Source organism: Nomascus leucogenys, chromosome X, assembly GCF_006542625.1.
Source record: "Nomascus leucogenys isolate Asia chromosome X, Asia_NLE_v1, whole genome shotgun sequence".
NCBI classification, from domain to species: Eukaryota; Metazoa; Chordata; class Mammalia; order Primates; family Hylobatidae; genus Nomascus; species Nomascus leucogenys.
The window spans coordinates 138,406,581-138,426,789 of NC_044406.1; the positions used below are offsets into that span (position 1 = coordinate 138,406,581).

Genomic DNA, 20,209 nt, shown 5'->3' on the forward strand with positions numbered 1-20,209 from the left:
ATCATTAACACCCACTGCACAGACTCAAGGCTGGGGTGCCTTGAGAACCCTCATGAAGCTCGTGGCCTCAAGAGAGAAAGAGATGGGCATCATGCCAGGAAAGAAGTGGGGCCTGAAGTAATCTTGCTGGTGACAGGAGCTCTGAGGATAGCAGGGATCTGTCACAAACTCCAACACGTCAGAGCCACTCGTGACACTCACCAATGTGAGCCTCCGTTTCCTAACATGTCCAACCATTTCAATCCCGCCTGCTGCAGAAGGCCGTGGCCCATGTGCCCCTCTTCTGTAGAATGCTCTCTTGCCTCGCTCAGGTTTCAGATTCAGGGTCACCTACTCAGAGCCCCTTCCTCAAGCCCAGCCGCCAGTCATCTTTGTCCTGCTGGGTCACTTCACAGCACTTCTCCCAGTCCGTTCTTTTTTGATGGTCACCTCCATGCGCCCCCTGGGCTCTCTGAGCCACACCCACCCAGCTTACCAGTGTGTCCCAGGACTCAGCCCTCGAGGAATCAGCAAAGGGAATGGCTTGTAAAGAGGAAATGAAGTGAGGTGAGGAAAAGTGCCCAGCACTGCATCTGCTACAAAGTGCTTCTGGCATTTTCTTGAACCATGAGATGCAAACAGATTGTAAGTTTAGGAAAGTTGGTAACCAAAGCAGTGGAGCTGAGAGGGTTTCCTGGCAGGCGGGCTGTAATCCTGGCCCGCATGGCCACGGAAGCTGCCTGCAGCCCTTCCTGGGCAGCTGTGCACAGACAGGCGGCCCCGGCCTAAGTCACAGGACTCTGAGTTAGAGCATGTTTCTGTTGGCTGAGCTGTCACCCAGGATAGGTGTCCTTGTCAGCACTGGCCATCCTCCCAGTTCTCAATCTCGAGGCCTCGGGGCTCTGCAATAGAAGCCACCAAAGCAGGTGGAAGAGAGGTCAGCTGACCTTCAAGGGGCCACTGAGGGCGGCTTTCAGGCCAGAGGGTGAGACAGAGGTGGCCTGTGAGGGCACCAGGCTCCCAATGGGGATGTGCGCCGGGCTGTTTGATTCTTTTGACAAAATCTGTCACCTAGCTCCTCTGGACATCAACAGAAGGTGAGGGTGACCTCCCCAGGTGATCTCGGCCTCCTTTCTGGCTGGATACTGGTGACATGAATACAGTGCAGCTGCTCTCACTCTTTCTCTGTCCCCTGGGTCCCCCAGAGACCCATCACCTGCCATTGTCTGGGAGGGGGACTTAAAACTGACTTTCAAGGCCTCAGGCAGGCACCAAAGGCCTTTTCTCCTGGGGAGCAACAGCGGGGTTGGAGGAGTCCCAGGGGAGATGGTTCAGCTATTCACCTTCATGAAGACCTCACCCCACAGGCTGGAGGGCTCCAGTTCCTACTTCTCTCCTTCAGCCCAAGCCAGAGGCCTTGGGGACTCAGACCCACAGACCGCGTAATGACCCCAAGCCCAAGCTTACCGAAATAGAGGAGGCCCTGCTGCCTCTCTCTCATTTCAGGGGGCCAGAGAAGAGAGGTGTGAGAGCTAGGGGGTCACCAACAATTGATCTTGGGCTGAGAAATTAGGAAAAAGATCAAATCCTAAATGACAAGATTTTCTTCTAGAACTACCATTCGCCTGCCTTGGTCCACAGTGAGCTCAGATGGACTAGGAGCATGGCAGGGCGTGTTTATATAGAAAAATGTTCCTGGCGTGGATTTGTGGACTGAGCTAAACTCCTGAAGCCAGGGCAGGTGGAAGGCTCCTGTCATGTGCACATTTGTTTACCAGTGGCGCCATGTGCCTGGCTGGCTCTGGCTGGCCAGTTACATATGTTGAACTACCAGGGGCTCTGTGTCTTTTAAGGACATGATTCCAGATTCCACTGGAGTCAAACCTATTTCGTGGTGCAGAGTCGCTGGGCAGCTAGCAATCTGCATGTGGTTTTCATTGCACATCTCATCTTCCATGTCAGATGAGTAGTCTGCTGTTGCCGTGGTGAATCGGTATTATACTGTGACCTTGATTCTGGGCAGAAATGTACGTTGCCTTGACCATGATTACACGAAATACGTTGTCTAGGAAACAGCACAGTTCCGAGAACAGGAAGGGCTAGATAATTCTTGGCTTTGCTTGGAAGCCACACAGTGTTACCTTGTACCCAGCGGGGTCTCAGCTTTCCTTGGGGGCCCCTCTGCTGTCTGTGTGTGTGACACAGACAGAGAGGCAGGACAGAGCCAGAGACAGACAGAAAGGGGGAAACATTGGAAAGTCACAGGCTAGGATGAGCCTCTGCGGCTGCTGTGTGAGAGCTGCTGGGGAGGGGGCCAGGCTTCTGGCCTCTTGCTCAGTCTCTGTCACCCAATGCAGTTCCAGGACTGGGGAGGTGTGGCACTGTGGGAGGGCATCACCCACCTCTGGGAAATGCTGGTTGCCTACAGAGAGTGGCCTGGCTCCATCTATGGGAAGCTCTGCAAATACATGCACCACAAACCCCTCACATTCCCCACACACAAACACACACACCATACACCCCACACACACCACACATGAACACACATGCCACACATAAATACACACACACCACACACATCATGCACACCCTACACATGAACACACACATACACACCACACATGAACACACACACACCACCACACACATCACACACACCACACACATGAACACATAAACACATACACCACACATGAACACACACACACCACACATAAACACACAATCACTCCACACACCCCACACACACTAACACACACCACACATAAACACACACCTTACACACATCATGCATACGAACACACAAACAGCCCAGACACACCACACACACCACACATGATCACACACCACATATGAACACATACACACCACACACACCACACATGAACACACATATACCACACACACCACACATAAGCACACATACACCACACACACATCACACACACCCCACACATGAGCACACAAACACCCCACACACCCCACACACATGAGCACACAAAACCCTCACACACCACACATGAACACACACACCACGCACACACCTCATACATCACACACACCCCACACATGAACACACAAACACCCCACACACCCCACACACATGAGCACACACACCCCACACACACCACACATTAATATACACACACCACACACATCACACAAACCCCAAACATGAACACAAATACCCGACACCCCACATACGAACACACACACCCCACACACACCACACTTACCACACATACCACACATACATGCACACATACTACACACATCACATACACTCCTCACACCCCACACACCACACATGAACATGCACAGACATCACACACCACAACACACATACACATGAACACAAACACCCCACACACACACACCACACATGAACACACACACACCACAAACCTCACACACATAAGCACACAACCCACACACACCACACATGAACACACACACACCACACACCATACACCCCACACCATACACTCCACACAGATGAACACACACATCACAAACCCCACACATATGAGCACAAACCCCACATACACCACACATGAACACACACACTACACACCCCACATAACCCCCACACACACACACCACACACACACCCCACGCACCCCACTCATGAACACACACACCACACATCACACACACCACACATGAACACACACAAACCACACATATCACACCCTACACACACACCACACATGAACACGCACACTAAACACACAGAAGAACACACATACACTACATGAACCCCCTACATGAACACATCACATACCTCACACACCCCGCATGAGCACACACACCACAAACACCCCCCCACTCCCCTACATGAACACACACACCACACGTGAATACACACACAACATGCCCCACACACGAGCACACACACCACATATGAACACACACATGACACAGACCAGACACACACCACACATGAACACACAAACCACACATTACACACACCACACACCCTGCACACATGAACACAAACACCCCACACACCACACACCCCATACATGAACACACACCACACACCTTACACAGCCCCCACATGAACACACCCACAGCACACTTGAACAAACACACCATACACGAAAATACACCTCACACGACTCACACATAGCACACACACCACACGTGAATGCAAACACACCACACACTAACACACATACCACACCCCACACACCAAACACACCACACACACCCCACACAAGACATATGAAGACACTGCATGCATGAACACACACACAGAACACACACCCTACACATGAACACAAACATCACACAACCCCCACACATGAACACACACACCCCACAACCTGCACCCCTCACACAGCCCACACCACACACACACCACACATACCCCACATGAACACACACCACACACAATCCCACGTGAACACACAGACACCACACACAACCCCCACTTGAACACACCTCACCACACCCATGAAAACACACCCCACACAACCCACACACACCACACATGAACACAAACACACCACACACTAACACACATCACACACCACACACACCACACACACGACACATGAACACATGCACAACACACACCCTACATATGAGCAAACACGTTACACAACCCCCACACATGAACACACATACCCCACACCACACAAACCATACATACACCACACATACCCCACATGAACACACACACCCCAGATGAACACACACACCAAATACACCCCACGTGAACACATACACCACACACACCCCACACACACCCCCATATGAGCACACACATGAACACACACACCACATGAACACACACACTCCAGATGAACACACACACACCAAATACACCCCACGTGAACACATACACCACACACACACCCCACACACCCCCATATGAACACACACATGAACACACACACCACATGAACACACACATCACAATGAACACACACAACATGCATGAACCACACATCACACATGAACACACACCACATACACATCACACAAGAATACAAACACACCACACACAACACATGAACACACACACCACATACCCCATGCTCACCCCATATGCACACACACAACACACAAACACCACACATGAACACACACATCACACATGCACCCATAACAACACACACTACTCACACCCCCCAAATGAACACATACACACCACATACCTCACACACCCCACATGAACACATATACCCTACACATGAACACACACACCACACATGAACACACACACCACACATGAACACACACCACACACCACACATAGCCCCACACACGAACACACACACCCCACACACACCACACACGAACACACACAGCACACACCATACACATCCCAAACATGAACAGACACACGCCACACACCTCACATGAACACATGCTACACACATCACACATGAACACACACCACATATGAACACACACATCACACACACCACACATGACACATACCACACACCACATACCACATGGACCACACACATGAACACACACTCCACACACCCCACATAAATACACCACACATGAACACACACACACCACACACGAACACATACACACTACATACACCCCCCACATGAACACTCACACCCCACATATGAACACACATACCATATACCTCACATACCCCACATGAACACAAACACCCTCCACATAGTCCCACATGAACACACACATCCTACATATGAAGATGCACACACCACACACACCACACATGAACACACACACCACACACACCACACATGAACACACACACCCCACACACCACATATGAACACATACACCCCACATGCTACACATGAACACACACACCACATACTCCACACACGAAAATGCACCCCACACAACCCACACCACACATGAACACAAATACACCACACAAAAACACACATCACATAGACCACACACACCCCACACATACCACACATGAAGACACACAACCTACACATGAACACACATATCACACAACCCCCACACATGAACACACACACCCCACACTACACAAACCCCACATGCCCCACACCACACAGGCCACATACACCCCACATACACCACACACCCCATATGAACACATACACTACACACACCCCACATGCATCTCACATGAAAACACACAACACACATGGAAAACACCCCACACAGCCAACACACACCACACACACCACACATGAACACAAACACGCCACACGTGAACACACACATCACACCCCACACACACCACACAGACCACACACACCCCACACACACCACACGTGAACACACACAAACACACCCTACTCATGAACACACACATTATACAACCCCACATGTGAAAACTCACATGCCCCACACACTGCACCCCCCATACAGCCCACACCACACACATACCACACACCCCACATACACCACACACACCCCACATGAACACACAGACCACACACCCCACACACCCCCACATGAACACACACACCACACAGGAATACACACACCACACATGAACACACAGATCACACGCACACCACACATGAACACACATCACACACCCCACATGAACACACTCACACTACGTATGAACAAACACACCACAACCACACCCACACATGAACACATACACCACACATGAACACAGACTGCACACACATGAACACACACACACCACACACCACACAGACCCCCCACGTGAATACAAACACAAAAGACACACCACACACACACACACAGGCACACATGCACCCCATGCCAGGGGCAGACTGACACGAGAGTAGCGTCTGGAGCCTGGAGTCCATTTCTCTCCCCTTATAAGGCATTCACTCCTTCAATGCTCTCCCAGCATGGTGGCGGAAGTGAGGGACCGAACCCAGAGGAGAAGGCTGTCAAGGTGGGGCCTGCGCCCTGGCAGAGGCTGCCCACAGGGGGAAAGGTGGTGCTGTACCTGGTTGACTTCCAGTCCAATGTCTTGCTCATCCCCCCCTCACCATGGGTTCTTCCATGCCGGCCGCCCAGGCTGAACACCTCAGCGTCATCCAGAAACCCCCGCCCCACCAGGCACCTCGCTCATTACTCATGAACTCCTGCTATCTGGGCCCCTCAGCAGCCCCCAACCCATCCACCACTCCTCTCCACACTGCCTGCCACCTCCTCAGACCAGGCCCGCAGCCCCACTCACTTGCACACAGGAGGAGCACAGCAAATACTCCTTGAATCAATAACTGAGAAGCAGAGAGAGACCACCATGAGCCAGCTAGCAAGGAGAGCAGGAGAGAGAGTGCAGGCTTGCTAGGGAAGGTCAAGCACCACAGAAAAGTTCAGGGCGGCATTGTGTCCACCCCACATCACAGCACCTAGAATGCCACCATGACCATCACCCCAGACCCAGGACTGTGAAAGACAGGCTGATGAAGGAACTGGGGGGTGGCAGAACAATTTCCCCAAAATGGGGTCATCCAATGTGCTCAGTGAAAGAAGCCAGACACAAAAGGCCGCATATTGTGATTCTATGTGTATGATATGTCCAGAAGAGACCAATCCACAGAGATGGGAACAAAGAAGTCCTTGCCAAGGGCGGGGGCTGGGAGGAGTGGGGAGTGACTGCCGATGTGGACAGGGTCTCCTTTAGGGTGACAGGAACGTTCTGGGAGTAGATAGTAGTGATGGTTGCACAACTCTGTGAACATATTAAATACCACTGAATTGTACACTTGAAAAAGATGAATTTTGTGGTATGTATATGATACATGTCAACAAAAACGGGATCATTATATGTCTATACATTGTGTTTAATCAAAAGTAGTATACTCATCTTATTTGTTAACACTGAGGGCCTGGTGTGGTAGCTCACATCTGTAATCCCAGCACCTAGGGAGGCAGAGGTGGGAGGATAACTTGAGCCAAGGAGTTTGAGACCAGCCTGGGCAACATAGTGAGACCCTTGTCTCTACAAAAAATACAAAAATGAGCTGGGCATGGTGGCACTCACCTGTAGATCCAGCTACTCAGCAGATTGAGGTGGGAGGATCGCTTGAGCCCATGAGGTCAAGGTTGCAGTGAGCCGTGGTTGCACCACTGCACTCCAGCCTGGGCAACAGAGTGAGACCCCAGCTCAAAAAATTTTAAAAAGAAAACAAACTGAAATAAAGCTGAAAGGATTGTTGAACTTGTAATAAATGTTTCTTCACAAGTATTAGTTCCCAAAAAAAATCCCACTAAAGGAATAAAACTATGAAAAATGCTAAGCTATTTGAAATATTCTGTTTATAATAATTGCATGTTCTGGCCGGGCACAGTGGCTCACGCCTGTAATCCCAGCACTTTGGGAGGCTGAGGCCGGCGGATCATGAAGTCAGGAGATTGAGACCATCCTGGCTAACACAGTAAAACCCGATCTCTACTAAAAATACAAAAAAATTAGCTGGGCATGATGGCATGCGCCCGTAGTCGCAGCTACTCAGGAGGCTGAGGCAGAAGAATCGCTTGAATCCAGGAAGCGGAGGTTGCAGTGAGCCGAGATTGCGCCACTGCACTCCAGCCTGGGTGACAGAGCAAGACTCTCTCTCAAAAAATAATAGTAATAATAAAAATAAAAATAATAATGCATGTTATTAATAATGCACAGTGCCTAACGATTCCTTGCTGTAACAGATGAAGAAACCTCCCCTCAGCCTCAGTCCTTCACCTGGGATCTTTGTTAATTTTCTAATGTCAAGGTTTCTCACCTTTAAATTCTGTAGGAGGCACCAATGCATAATTCCACAGTTGTTTAATATTTGATCTATATATAAATGGATTCAATGTTCGCAATTGTTCCTGCATTTCTGAGTTTTTTATTATATTTTTTAATTGGCTCAATTTTATTGTCCAGTAGTAATTCTTCCTTTTTGCTTTTAGGCTTTAAAGGCCAAGTTGGACGGCTATAACGTTATCGAAGCAAACCAAAGTTTGTAAACTTCAGACAAACTTCGAAGTTGCTAAACCTTGCCCCACTGTCTTCTGACATTAAGAACTGATCTGGAGAAGCCTAAAGCCAACATGATTCTTTCCAAGTCTGTTTGATTTGGTTTATTTGTGCTGTTTTTCAGGAATATCATGCTATGTATGCAGTGTCTATTTTTCTATCTTCCATAGTCTCTCTCTTCCCCTTTGTATCATGTGACTTCTTCAAGTCTTGCCACGAATTCCCCAGATGACCTGTATGTCTGTGGTTTAGTTTCCTGAAATTGTCATTGCTTTGCATGGGAATTTCGTCCTGGTAATAGTTTTATTCTTTTCTTCCATTTTTTTCCCTGAGCTCTGCGACCTTCATTTTATTTCCTTCTGTTTTCTTATCATCTCTTCTCTGAACACTGCATCTCTCCTTTAAGCTGTGTCTTTTGTTCAGGACTTTCTCTGAGTCTATGGAGCATTTTTTTGTCTGGGGGCTTTCTGTGTTTTTTCGTAATTCCTCCTTGTGGTTTTCATCTGCTCTTAGCTCTCCCTTCCACGTATTGTTTTTGCCGTTTTCTCTGTTGCCATCGTATGTGTAAAACCCGCGTTGGTTTGCAAAGGCACTGGAGTTCACCAGCATCTTCCCATCATCTCCCTCGTCCGCATCATCTGACCGGGATGTTCTGCCGCACCAGTGGCCTGTGGCCTTCAATTTCATTAATCTAGTCAGAGATGTGTTTTCGAGTGTTCTATTACTTTGGGGACAGTGACCCTTAGCTTGGGGGCGATCTGATTTCTGCCTCAGTTCTGAGGAGGCATTGCTGGCTTGGTTCGGCTTGTTCTCTACTCCCTGTCCAGACTTAGCAATGTGCAGCTGGGCCTCTGGCTAATTTGTGGTCTGAGGTTGTAGCAGTTTTCAATGGTATTTTTCTCTTTGAAGTTGCATTTGAAGCAAGGCCAGCCCATCATTTTTCTGCATAACTAAAAAAGAAAAGTGCCAAGACCATGAAGGAATGTTGTTTCTTTAGTCTGTATCTTTTGCAAGCAGATAACATCATAGGCCGTGCCTATATATAATGTATAGTGCTCAGCTCCATCTGTTCCCAGGCCACGTCAGTCACTGGGAGGCAAACTGCCAGGAGCTCTGGACTGGGGAGGGGACATCTGTAGCTCCTGCTTGAAGGCTACTCCAGGCCAGGAAGACCCAGCCTATCTCAGCGGGCAAGATGAGGCTTCTCAGGCAACTCTGGACTGTTTCTTAAACTGTGACCTGGGACATTGGATCAAGGACCTTCAATCCATTTGGGAAGACGTTAGAGAGGATGCGGCCTGGAGTAGCTCCTGAAAGGCCAAGGCAGTGAGGTCCACAGGCAAGGGGAGCGGGTGCCCTGACTGCAAGCATCTCTCAGGAGTCCCAGGAGGACAGAGCAGAGCAGGGAAGGGGAGGAGTCCAGGCTGGGGAGGGGGCCAGGCCGGGGAGGCCAGGGCAGGAGGGCCCTGCAGGTAGAGTGGATGAAGGTGCTCTGGGAACAAGCTTGACTCCAGCCCAGGCCTATGATGTGCTGGTTAAGGTTCAGTCCCAAGCAGAACTCCCACCTGTGGGATCACAGTCATCGCAGAGCCGAGGTGGAGCACCTCAAACCTCCGCAACCAGGGACCAGCAGGAGTCACGCCCATCCCATGCTGGAAGAAGTGGAAAGCCGGGGTGTGGTGGGGGCGGCAGATGAAGGTGGCAGAGGGTCTGCTATGGCTCCCGGCCTACCACAACCTCCTGGGCATTTAAAGGAAAAACAGCTTCGGCTTCATTTCTTCTTTCCAAATCTCAAGCAAATTTCTCCTGTGCCCAACGCTAACCTGAGACCATAAAGGACAGGGTATTCTGAGAAGACTCGCGCCACTGCAGCCCAGGGGATGCTGCACAATTGACCCTTGCTGGCCCCTCTGTATGTGCAGCTGGGGACATCAGCCTTCTCCTTCAGAGGTTCCCCAAGCCCCTACACCCTGCTTTGCCAGGCGTGCCACCTGCACTGCTCAGCCGAACCTAATGTCCCCCTACCCAAAGAGGATCCAGAGTTCCTGGGGAGCCACTGAGCGGGGAGCGGCCCATACCCAAGCCATTGGGAGCAAAGCCAGCAAGACAGCTGTGCACTTACACAACGATTCTGGGGCCTGTCCTGCCTGGGAGCAGGGCTTTGGTGGCTTCTCCAGCCCCAAACCTTCAAAAGACATGGAGACATGGGCTTTGGGTCCTACAAGGTGCCCAGTGAAGTGACAGGAGGCTGCCAGGCTCAGCCACGGCTCACCAAGCGTTTCCTTCCTGGCCACCCTGAGCCCTGAGCCCTGAGCCCCTGCTCACCCAGAAATCTTTGGCTCCCTGGGTAGATAGCTGCCAGGAGGGTCTCTGTAGCCCTTCTCCAGTGGACTTGTACCCCAAAGCCCAGGGTGGCCTCTCAGTAACACTCAGGCTCCCACGCCAAGCCCCTCTGGAGGAGCTGCCCCAAGAAGCAGGCACCAAGTCACTCACCAAGCAGCCTCTCCACAGCGGGGTCCCAATGCCCCTCTGCTGAATACCATCTCCCCCTCCACAGACAGGAGCCGGGCTGGCACCAGGATGGGCACGGGGCTGGGAGGGTACCCCAGCAGAGTGTACTGGGCTTTGAGGGAGGCTGTCCACTGTGCAGCAAGGTGCTTTACCCTCTCCAAGCTGTGGCCCTCGGCCTGCGTCAGCTCTGGGACCTGACACTCTCAGTGGACAAGGTGGGTGGGTGGGGTGCAGGGGCTGCAGGCGGGTGCAGGAAGGGGATAGGCCAACATGGATTTGGACCTCAAGTCTAGATGGAGGGCACAGCATGGAGACTGAGAAGGAAATGCGAATGGTGCCATCGAGGCCTGTGGAGAAAGCTCTCACTTTGTCCCTCAAAGTTTCTGGTGTTTTACTCATGTCCCAGAAGCTTCGGGCAGGGGCAGCAGGGTGGGGAATTGGTGACAGAGCACCCCCCAGCAGCCAGCCTGCTGTGCCCCCCAGTTGGCTGAGCTTCGCAAGGGAGGCATGCCGCCCTGGGCTGGAGGTGGCCCTCATGCCCTTGCTGTGGTTGGTGGGCGAGAGCGAAGCCACCGGAAGTCTCCAGCTCCCGTCAGAGAAGATGAGACCAGCTGAGAGAAAAGCCACCCTGCCCAGCACACACCGCACAGCACGCACACCATGCACACCACACACACTCGCACACCACGCACAATCACACGGCGCAGCCACTCCTACAACCCCACCCCCACCACCGAAGCATTGCCAGACGCCCCCTTCCCGTGGACTGGTGCCACCTAGCTGGCAGCAGTGTCTGTGGGAAGGGCTCAACTCTAACCGGGGCTGGGAAGGCTTCTCCAGCAGGGCCCTCACCTTCAGCTCCAAGAGCTCCCCCCGGACCTGCCCACCCGCCGGGCCTCAGCACCGGCACCCTCCGCCTCCACCAGGTCACAGGTGGGCAGCAGCTCTGCAGTCCACGGTGGCCATGGAGTGTCTATGGCCCTTCCAGGGCAGCGGCAGAGGAAAGTGGGAGGGAGCCAGAGACGTTGAGTTGCTTTCTTTCCTCTGAAACGGAGAACTCGGGCACAGGTGGAGCCCCAGACCTGAAAACGGAGAACTCACCATTGGCTGTGTTGCTACCTGCAGGCCACCCCCAGACTCACTCACTGGCTGACCACTCTCTGGGGCTCATGGAGCACGATGGCCCTAGTTGGGACGTGTGAGGAGCTTCTTCATTTGAAGAGGGTTGGGGGCTTAGTCACGTGGGACTGCCCAGGAGGGGCTGCGAATGTCAGTGCGAGTGTGCTCAGATAGGGTCAGCCCGAGCCAGTAGAGTCACCTACAAAAACTCCCTAAGGAACCGCTGCCCCCCCACCCCTGTCTGGCCATGCCCAACACAGGGCTGAGCAAGACACACTGCCCTCCAGCTGCCCTCCAGCTGCCCTCCAGCTGCTCCCACCTAGGGGACACTCTGAGCTGGTGCTGAGGATTTAGCAGAGTTGAGGGCAGCTGCCTCGAAAGGACCACATGGAGGCCAAGAGAACGGGCAGCATGTGCCAGTCAGTGACCAGCTTGCACCGGGACAGCCTGCAGCTCTCTCAGGCACAGTGAGGACTACTTGTCTGGCTCCTGGGGGCTTATGGAAAGGGCAGGAGACCAGGAACCGGGTTTGGAATGCTGGAATTCCCCCAGGGCTTCCAAAACCAGAGCATAGGCCAAGAGCAGGGACAGGCCAGCCAGCATTCTGCCGCCACCACCTGGGTCCAGGCCTCCAGCCACCCCTGTCCAGGCACCTCAGGTTCAGATTCAGAGACCCAGGACAAGGCATCTGATTAGCCAAGCCCAAGTCACATGCCCACCCCCTAGCTGGGCCCAGGCAGAAAGAAAAGAGCTGGTCCCTGTGCCTTCAATGGTGTGACAGGGCCCTACTTGCCACCAAAATTGCAAACAGTGAGGGATTCTCCCAAAATCCCTAAGAGAACTAAGAGGAAGGGCTGCTGCATTCTGGGTAGCCAACAACAGCGGGTCCAGAAGAACTGCCAGGCTTACGGCACTATCCCATGATTGGTCTGGGGAGGGCTGGAGAACCAGGCTAGGAGGCTTTGAGGAGAGGAACGAGGTTCCAAACTCCACGAGTGCTGAGCAGGGGAGGGCTCCCCTGTGGCTCCCACCCACAACTGAGTGGGCACAGACACTGTGGGACTCAGGGTGCTGCCACCAGAACCATGGTCATAGAGTTTGGATATTTGTCCCCGCCCAAATCTCATGTGGAATTGTAATCCCCAGTGTTGGAGGTGGGGCTTGGTGGGAGGTGTTTGGGTCATGGGGACAGATCCTTCGTGAATGGCTTGGACTATCCCCTTGCTGATGAGTGAGCTTTCGTTCTGAATTCACAAGATCTGGTCAGTTAAAAGTGTGTGGCACCTCCTCCCCTGCTCACTCTCTCGTGCACTCTCTCTCTCTGCCTCTCTCTGTCTCTCTGTTTGTGTGTGTGTGTGTGTCTCGCACGCTTGCTCGCTCACTCCTGTTTTCACCAGGTGAAGTGCCTGCTCCCTCTCCCCCTTCCACCGTGAGTAAAAGCTTCCTGAGGCCTCCCCAGAAGCAAATTCTTGTACCATGCTTCCTGTACAGCCTGCATTTAAACCTCTCTTCTTTATAAATTACCCAGTCTCAGGTATTTCCTTATGGCCATGCAAGAGTGGCCTAATGCAGCCACCACTGATCCACTGAATCTGTGGCCCCTGCTTCTTCCCACCTTGGGCCTCAGACTCAGTGGGCAGTGGGTGCATCTGATTAGTGGAGCCCAGGTCATGCATCAAAGCCCTCGCTGCAGGAGAAGCTGGGAGAATACACACTTGGCATTTTCTGCTCCTCGTGAGAGGCCTAAATCAGCCAACAGCATCTACTGCCCTGAGAATTAAACCTGACTCCTCCCCATCCCCACAGGACCCCAAGCAGTCTCTTCCTCTGCACCCTATTTCCTCAGTTTTCAGCACAAAAATGCCAAGCTCCAGCCCTTCTGGGGGCCAGGGTATGTGCCACACCCTTGACCTTGTTAAAAAGAAATGTAATTAGACCAAAAGGCTGGGACAGCTCCCATGCCCTGGATTCCTACACAAGCAAACTTAAGCCCAATGCAAACAGTAAGCAAAACACAAGTTTGGCCAAGGAGAAACTGCCATCTAACCTCTAACTAGGGACCTCTCACCGTAGCACACCCAAGTGAGGCAAACGCCTCACTGCAGCCGATTCAGGAACTCCTTTCTCTGCCTCCACATTCCTCCTCCTGCTCTTTACACGGCTGCGGCACAGCTCTCTGAACTCCCCATCACCAATGCTGCCTGATCCGTGCATTAAATAAACTTTGTTAAATGTATTTCGTCTAAAGTTTTTCTTTGAACAGACTGCCAATCTTTGCCCACTCTCAGCCTCCAGCTCTCAGCCTGAGTGTCACCGCTTTGGAGAGCACCCGGGCTCCTGCAGGTCCCCGCTTCATTCTGCGCCTGCCTTGCCTCTCCTGTTCCTGGATAGCACATCTCCCGTCTCGGGTGGAGGTCGGATGAATGTTTGCACCCATCCTCCCGGAAGCCCCACTAGGCTCTGGAGATTTGAAGTTGCTCATTATTGTTCCATAGTGATATTTTCAAGTTTTAGGAAATCTCAAGTTTTAAAACATTTGGGGGCTTTAGGAAACCCCTGTAACTCTAATGCTGGCTTTCTCATTGTGGGTGCTATTGACCTTGTGGGCAGGACTGATCTTTCTTGCATGGCCTCAGAAACACGTGACCCACGTTCAGAAGTCCTGAACCCTAAGGACGGAATGCCAGTGGCACCTTCCCCCAAATCGAGTAAACAACCAGCATCATTCCCACATATTTTTAAAAGCTGCAGGGAGCAGGACAACACCAATTCAAGGACTAATGAAACCCCAAAACTTGACAATTCACTTATAAAATATAAGACAAGCCCTTGTCATGCCCTCGCATGCTGGTCAAAGTGCTCTCACTTACACTCTCTTTGGAGATGTCCCCCAGGGGTGCTGGGCAGAAATATTTTTCCTCTCCTCCATGCCCACCCCATCCCCAGCCAATCCCCCTCCCCTAGTTTCCCACAGCAGAGGCAAGGCCGGCTGGAACAAGGAATGAAATTTATTGAAGAGAAACATATACTGAAACCATTGAAGAGAATGAAACCACAATACGGAAAGAAAGCACAAACGGCCACCACAGGCCACAGGTCCCGGGCCCCCTCCTCCTGGGGTTCCTGGCAAGGCGCCTCATCTGCTCCCCCTCCCGCTGCTGCCCCTGCTGCCACCTCCCTCCTTCCCGAGGGCTCCAGGGTCTGCCTTTTGCCAGGACAGTGGACACCAGCAGTGTCCACTGGCTTCAGGGAGCCCCCTCCTGAGCCCATCCTTACGGCCCTCACAGGACAGTCACAGAACACTGGGAAACACCAGGGAACACCCCACCAGGCTGAGGAAACTGAGTCACAGGTAACAACAGGGGTGAAACGCCAAAGCATAGTCCCTGTGGAGCCTCACGCAGCCCCACTCTGCCGGGTCCGGTTCTTCTTCACGCAGTCACGGTCACCATCGTGGTCACGGGGTGAGCGTCCACCTTGCCCTGGCGCCTCGTTCCCGCCATCTCCTGGGTCTGCGCTGGGGGCCTCCGGGGAGGAGCTGCTCAGAGAAGAACACGCAGCTCCACGAGAACAAGCAGCCCCTGGCCTAGATCTACGCCAGGAAAGCAGAGGTGGTGCTCGTGACGCAGGACAGCAGCGAGCAGAGCCCGGGCTCGCAGGAAGCTCACAGCACATGCCCCGGGCCCAGAGGTGGCCACCTGCATGGGCACACAGTACGTGACTTTTCGCAGGAATGATGGCTAGCAGTGGGTGGGCGTCTGCTGGGCGCGTGGGTCACACAGGTGATGGTGAGCTTCCCGGAACAGGGGGCAGCCTGCTCCGGAGATGGCAAGTGGGCTGACCCCTCTTGAGAGACCCCAGGCAGCTGGCAACCTTGAGAGGGCCTCTTTCCCCCTGTCTCTCCCAACTCAGGGCCTGGGTTGGGGGGCAGACATCTTCAGGTGCCCCCACCCAGGCCACAGCTGGTGACTCAGGGCTCCGTCCAGGCCAGCTCCCCGTGGCGGCAGGGTTTGGGGCTGGGGCTGGGTGTGCTGGGTGCAAGGGAGGGAGGGAGAGACGCCTCTCCCCACCCCATTTTGTATCAAACGTGGTCATCTGGGTCACAGGGAAGGAATGGGGGTGGTGGCCAGAGCCCCTTGGGGGAGGTGGGGGACCCTTACTCCTGATGTGGGGTGAGGGACTGGCCCTGGCCTGGCCTCCGTCTGCCTCCAAGGCGCTGCTGCCCAAGAGGAGAGGAGGCCCTGGGACTCTAGGAGCCTATTTGCCCTGGGAGGACTTGGGCTGGCCCGCGTCCACGGCCCCGTCCTCATCCTCGTCTTCGGGCTCCTCCAAGATGGTCTGGAGCCCCTCCAGTGGGGGTTTCCTGGCTTTCTGGCCTCTCACCTGGATGAGGCCCGCTGGACCCCAGCTAAGACCTCCCGGGAACACTCTGACAGCACTGCTCATCCGGGCTGGGGAGGAGCCCCAGGGGACCTCTATGGGCCTTGCCTGACCTAGGCCTTCGGGGCCTGCAGGGGCACTTTCACCTTCCCCAGCGGCATGGGCTCCCCTTGCAGCCTCTTTGGTGGCAGAAGCGGCCTCGGCAGCATCTTCTGCTCCGGGATCAGCTTCGCTGGCATCCCCCTGGGCTGGGGAGGCCTGGGCAGCAGCTGGGTCTTCACTCTCCACTGGGGCCGCTGCCCAGGCCACACCCTGCTGGCTCCTCACTGGGGAGGCTGCCCACGCCTCCATGTCCTGGATGAGCCGCAGCAGCCTCAGGAAGCCGGGTGGCCTCCTCTCCAGCTGCATCCTCCTCAGGGTATCCTGGAGTGCCTCGCTGGGGCGGGCCCGAGACAGCACCTGCCGTAGTCGCAGGTAGTTGGCCAAGGCTGGGCAGACGGCCCCCTTCTCCACAGCCCTCTGCAGCAGGCCTTCCAGGCGCACCACGAAGGCAAACAGCCCTTCCTGGGGCCCCTGCGTGCAGGTCAGGAACTTCAGCCTCGAAGTCATTCGAGTGTCCCGGTTCCTAAATACCTGCCCCAGCGCCGCCAGGCAGTCCAGCGCGGACAAGTTAGGATCTTCCTCCAGGAGGCCGCTCACGATGTCCAGGGCTGGACCACCCAAGCTCTCCAGCAGCCGCCTCTTCTTCTCCCTTTCCGACGCATGGTGCCACAGCTGCAGCATATCCTTGGCATGCTCCACCCAGCTCTCAAAGGACTCTTCATCGAAGCCTGGCTGCTCCCTCCCGGAAAAGGGTCTCAGTTTCCGGTAGGCCCTGTTTTCCAGCACAGCCTGCAGGGTGCAGCGCCAATGCTGGACCCAGGCTCTTGTTACATTTGTCCCTCCTGCCTCACCCACAGCTCCTGCCTCACCTACAGGTCCTGCCTCACCCACAGCTCCTGCCTCACCTGCAGCTCCTGTATCACCTGCGGCTCCCTCATCTGACTCTCTTGCCTCTTCTGCAATTCTCAACTCATCTTCAACTCCTGCCTCACCTGCTGCTCCTGCCTCACCTGCTGCTCCTCCTGCCTCACCTGCGCCTCCTGCCTCACCTGCTGCTCCTCCCTCACCTGCTCCTCCTCCCTCACCTGCTCCTCCTGCCTCACCTGCTCCTCCTGCCTCACCTGCTCCTCCTGCCTCACCTGCTGCTCCTCCTGCCTCACCTGCTGCTCCTCCCTCACCTGCTCCTCCTGCCTCACCTGCTCCTCCTGCCTCACCTGCTCCTCCTGCCTCACCTGCTGCTCCTCCTGCCTCACCTGCTGCTCCTCCTGCCTCACCTGCTGCTCCTCCCTCACCTGCTCCTCCTGCCTCACCTGCTCCTCCTGCCTCACCTGCTCCTCCTGCCTCACCTGCTGCTCCTCCTGCCTCACCTGCTGCTCCTGCCTCACCTGCTGCTCCTCCTGCCTCACCTGCTCCTCCTGCCTCACCTGCTGCTCCTGCCTCACCTGCTGCTCCTCCCTCACCTGCTGCTCCTGCCTCACCTGCTGCTCCTCCTGCCTCACCTGCTGCTCCTGCCTCACCTGCTGCTCCTCCTGCCTCACCTGCTGCTCCTGCCTCACCTGCTGCTCCTGCCTCACCTGCTGCTCCTCCCTCACCTGCTGCTTCTGCCTCACCTGCAGCTTTTGCTACTGCTTGACCCTGGGGCTGTGCAGGAAAACTGGGCATATCCTGAAACTCAACATCAGGTACTTGGGGCAGTGAGATCACTTTCCAGGGCCCCCCATTGCCTGGTATTTGATGGGGAATCAAGCTTCGGTTTAAATACTCAGCGAACTCCACCAAGGCTGCTTTGGCCCCGAGCTCCTTTCTGAAGTGCTTGGTGAGTACTCGGTACCTGCCCAGGGGCGACAGGGCAGCCCGCACGGCCTCCTGGAACTCATGTTCCTTGCAGTCGTCAGGGATACCCAGGATGAGCAGAGAGCGCTCTGCGTTCGCACCCATCCACCTGCACCAGTCCCGAAGCATCGCCAGAGCCATCGCAGAGGACTTGAGGGAGGGAGCCTGATCAGACAGGAAGGCGTGCTGACTGCTGCAGTCTCTGACGCAGCCTGTGAGTGCAAAGAGAGAAGCTTGTTTGTGCCAAACACTCACTCCCACCACTCGTCTGCCCCTATGTGTGTGGGGGTGGGGGGGCAGGGCTGGTGCTCTTCTGCCTCCTTGTTTTGTCTCTTTGATTTTAGTGAAATTTTGATGGCAAAATTAAATTTGTTTGCAAGATACAGGGCTAGTCACATTTTCTATGTTACCTGGTGCCATTTGTTGTAAGTTACTTTTTTTCCCCCACCAAGGAATTGGGAAGCTTATCTAAGTTTTCAAAACTTTTGATAAAAACTTGTTCACAATATTCCCTCTTTATCTTTTTAATGTCTATATGATCTTTAGTAATATCTTGTCCTTCATTCCTGATATTGATTAGTGTTCATTCTCTCTTGTGTGTGTGTTGTGTGTGTGTGTGTGTGTGTTGTTTTTTGTTTTTTGAGACAGGGTCTCACTCTGTCACTCAGGCTGGAGTGCAGCAGCTTGATCTCGGCTCAGTGCAGCCTCTACCTCCTGAGCTCAAGCGATCCTCCCACCCCAGCCTCCTGAGTAGCTGGGACTACAGGCACACGCTAACACACGTGGTTAATTTTTTGTACTTTTTGTAGAGAAGGGGTCTCACTATGTCGCCTAGGCTGGCCTTGAACTCCTGGACTCAGGCAATCCTCCCGCCTCAGCCTCTCAAAGTGCTGGGATTACAGACATAAACCACTGTGCCTCGCCCCCTCTCATCTTAGTTAGTCTTGCTAGGGTTCATTAATTTTGGTACTCTTTAAAAAGCCCAATGTCGGGGTTTACTGATTGTCCTTTTTATCTCTGTTATTTCTTTATTTGACTCATTCTGTGTTTACTTTTGCTCTTTTTCGAGCTTCTTTAACTGGACTGTTCGGCCATTGATTTTATGTTCTTTTTTTTCTGTTATGAGCACTGAAAGCAAGAAATTTTCCTCTGACCACTTCCTTCCTTCCAAATGGCTAGTAATTTGGGTAAGTTGAATGTTTTGTGCAGTTTGAAACATCTTGTAAGTTCCTTGGTGATTTCATCTTTGACCCATGGATTTCAAAATATCTAGACATATGTTATTGTTATTAATTTCAAATAAAATTCTACTGTGATCAGAGAACTTATGAAAACGTGCGATCCTTTTCAGTTTCT

The 20,209-nt window shown here is 53.3% G+C and overlaps 1 protein-coding gene across 3 annotated transcripts; it reads right to left on the reverse strand.

The window, feature by feature from the left end:
- Window positions 1-16,795: 16,795 nt before the first annotated feature.
- Window positions 16,796-18,994, reverse strand: PNMA6E (PNMA family member 6E). 3 transcript variants are annotated; one of them, XM_030807256.1, is made up of 3 exons: window positions 18,631-18,994; window positions 18,013-18,498; window positions 16,796-17,925 (listed from the first exon to the last, which is right to left on the reverse strand). In XM_030807256.1, the coding sequence occupies exons 1-3, from the start codon at window positions 18,992-18,994 to the stop codon at window positions 16,796-16,798; spliced, it is 1,980 nt and encodes a 659-aa protein (XP_030663116.1). The 3 variants fall into 3 exon arrangements, with proteins under 3 accessions (XP_030663116.1, XP_030663117.1, XP_030663118.1); XM_030807257.1 differs by having other exon boundaries at window positions 16,796-17,889; window positions 18,052-18,159; window positions 18,427-18,982; XM_030807258.1 differs by lacking the exon at window positions 18,013-18,498 and having other exon boundaries at window positions 16,796-17,755; window positions 18,845-18,994.
- Window positions 18,995-20,209: the final 1,215 nt, after the last annotated feature.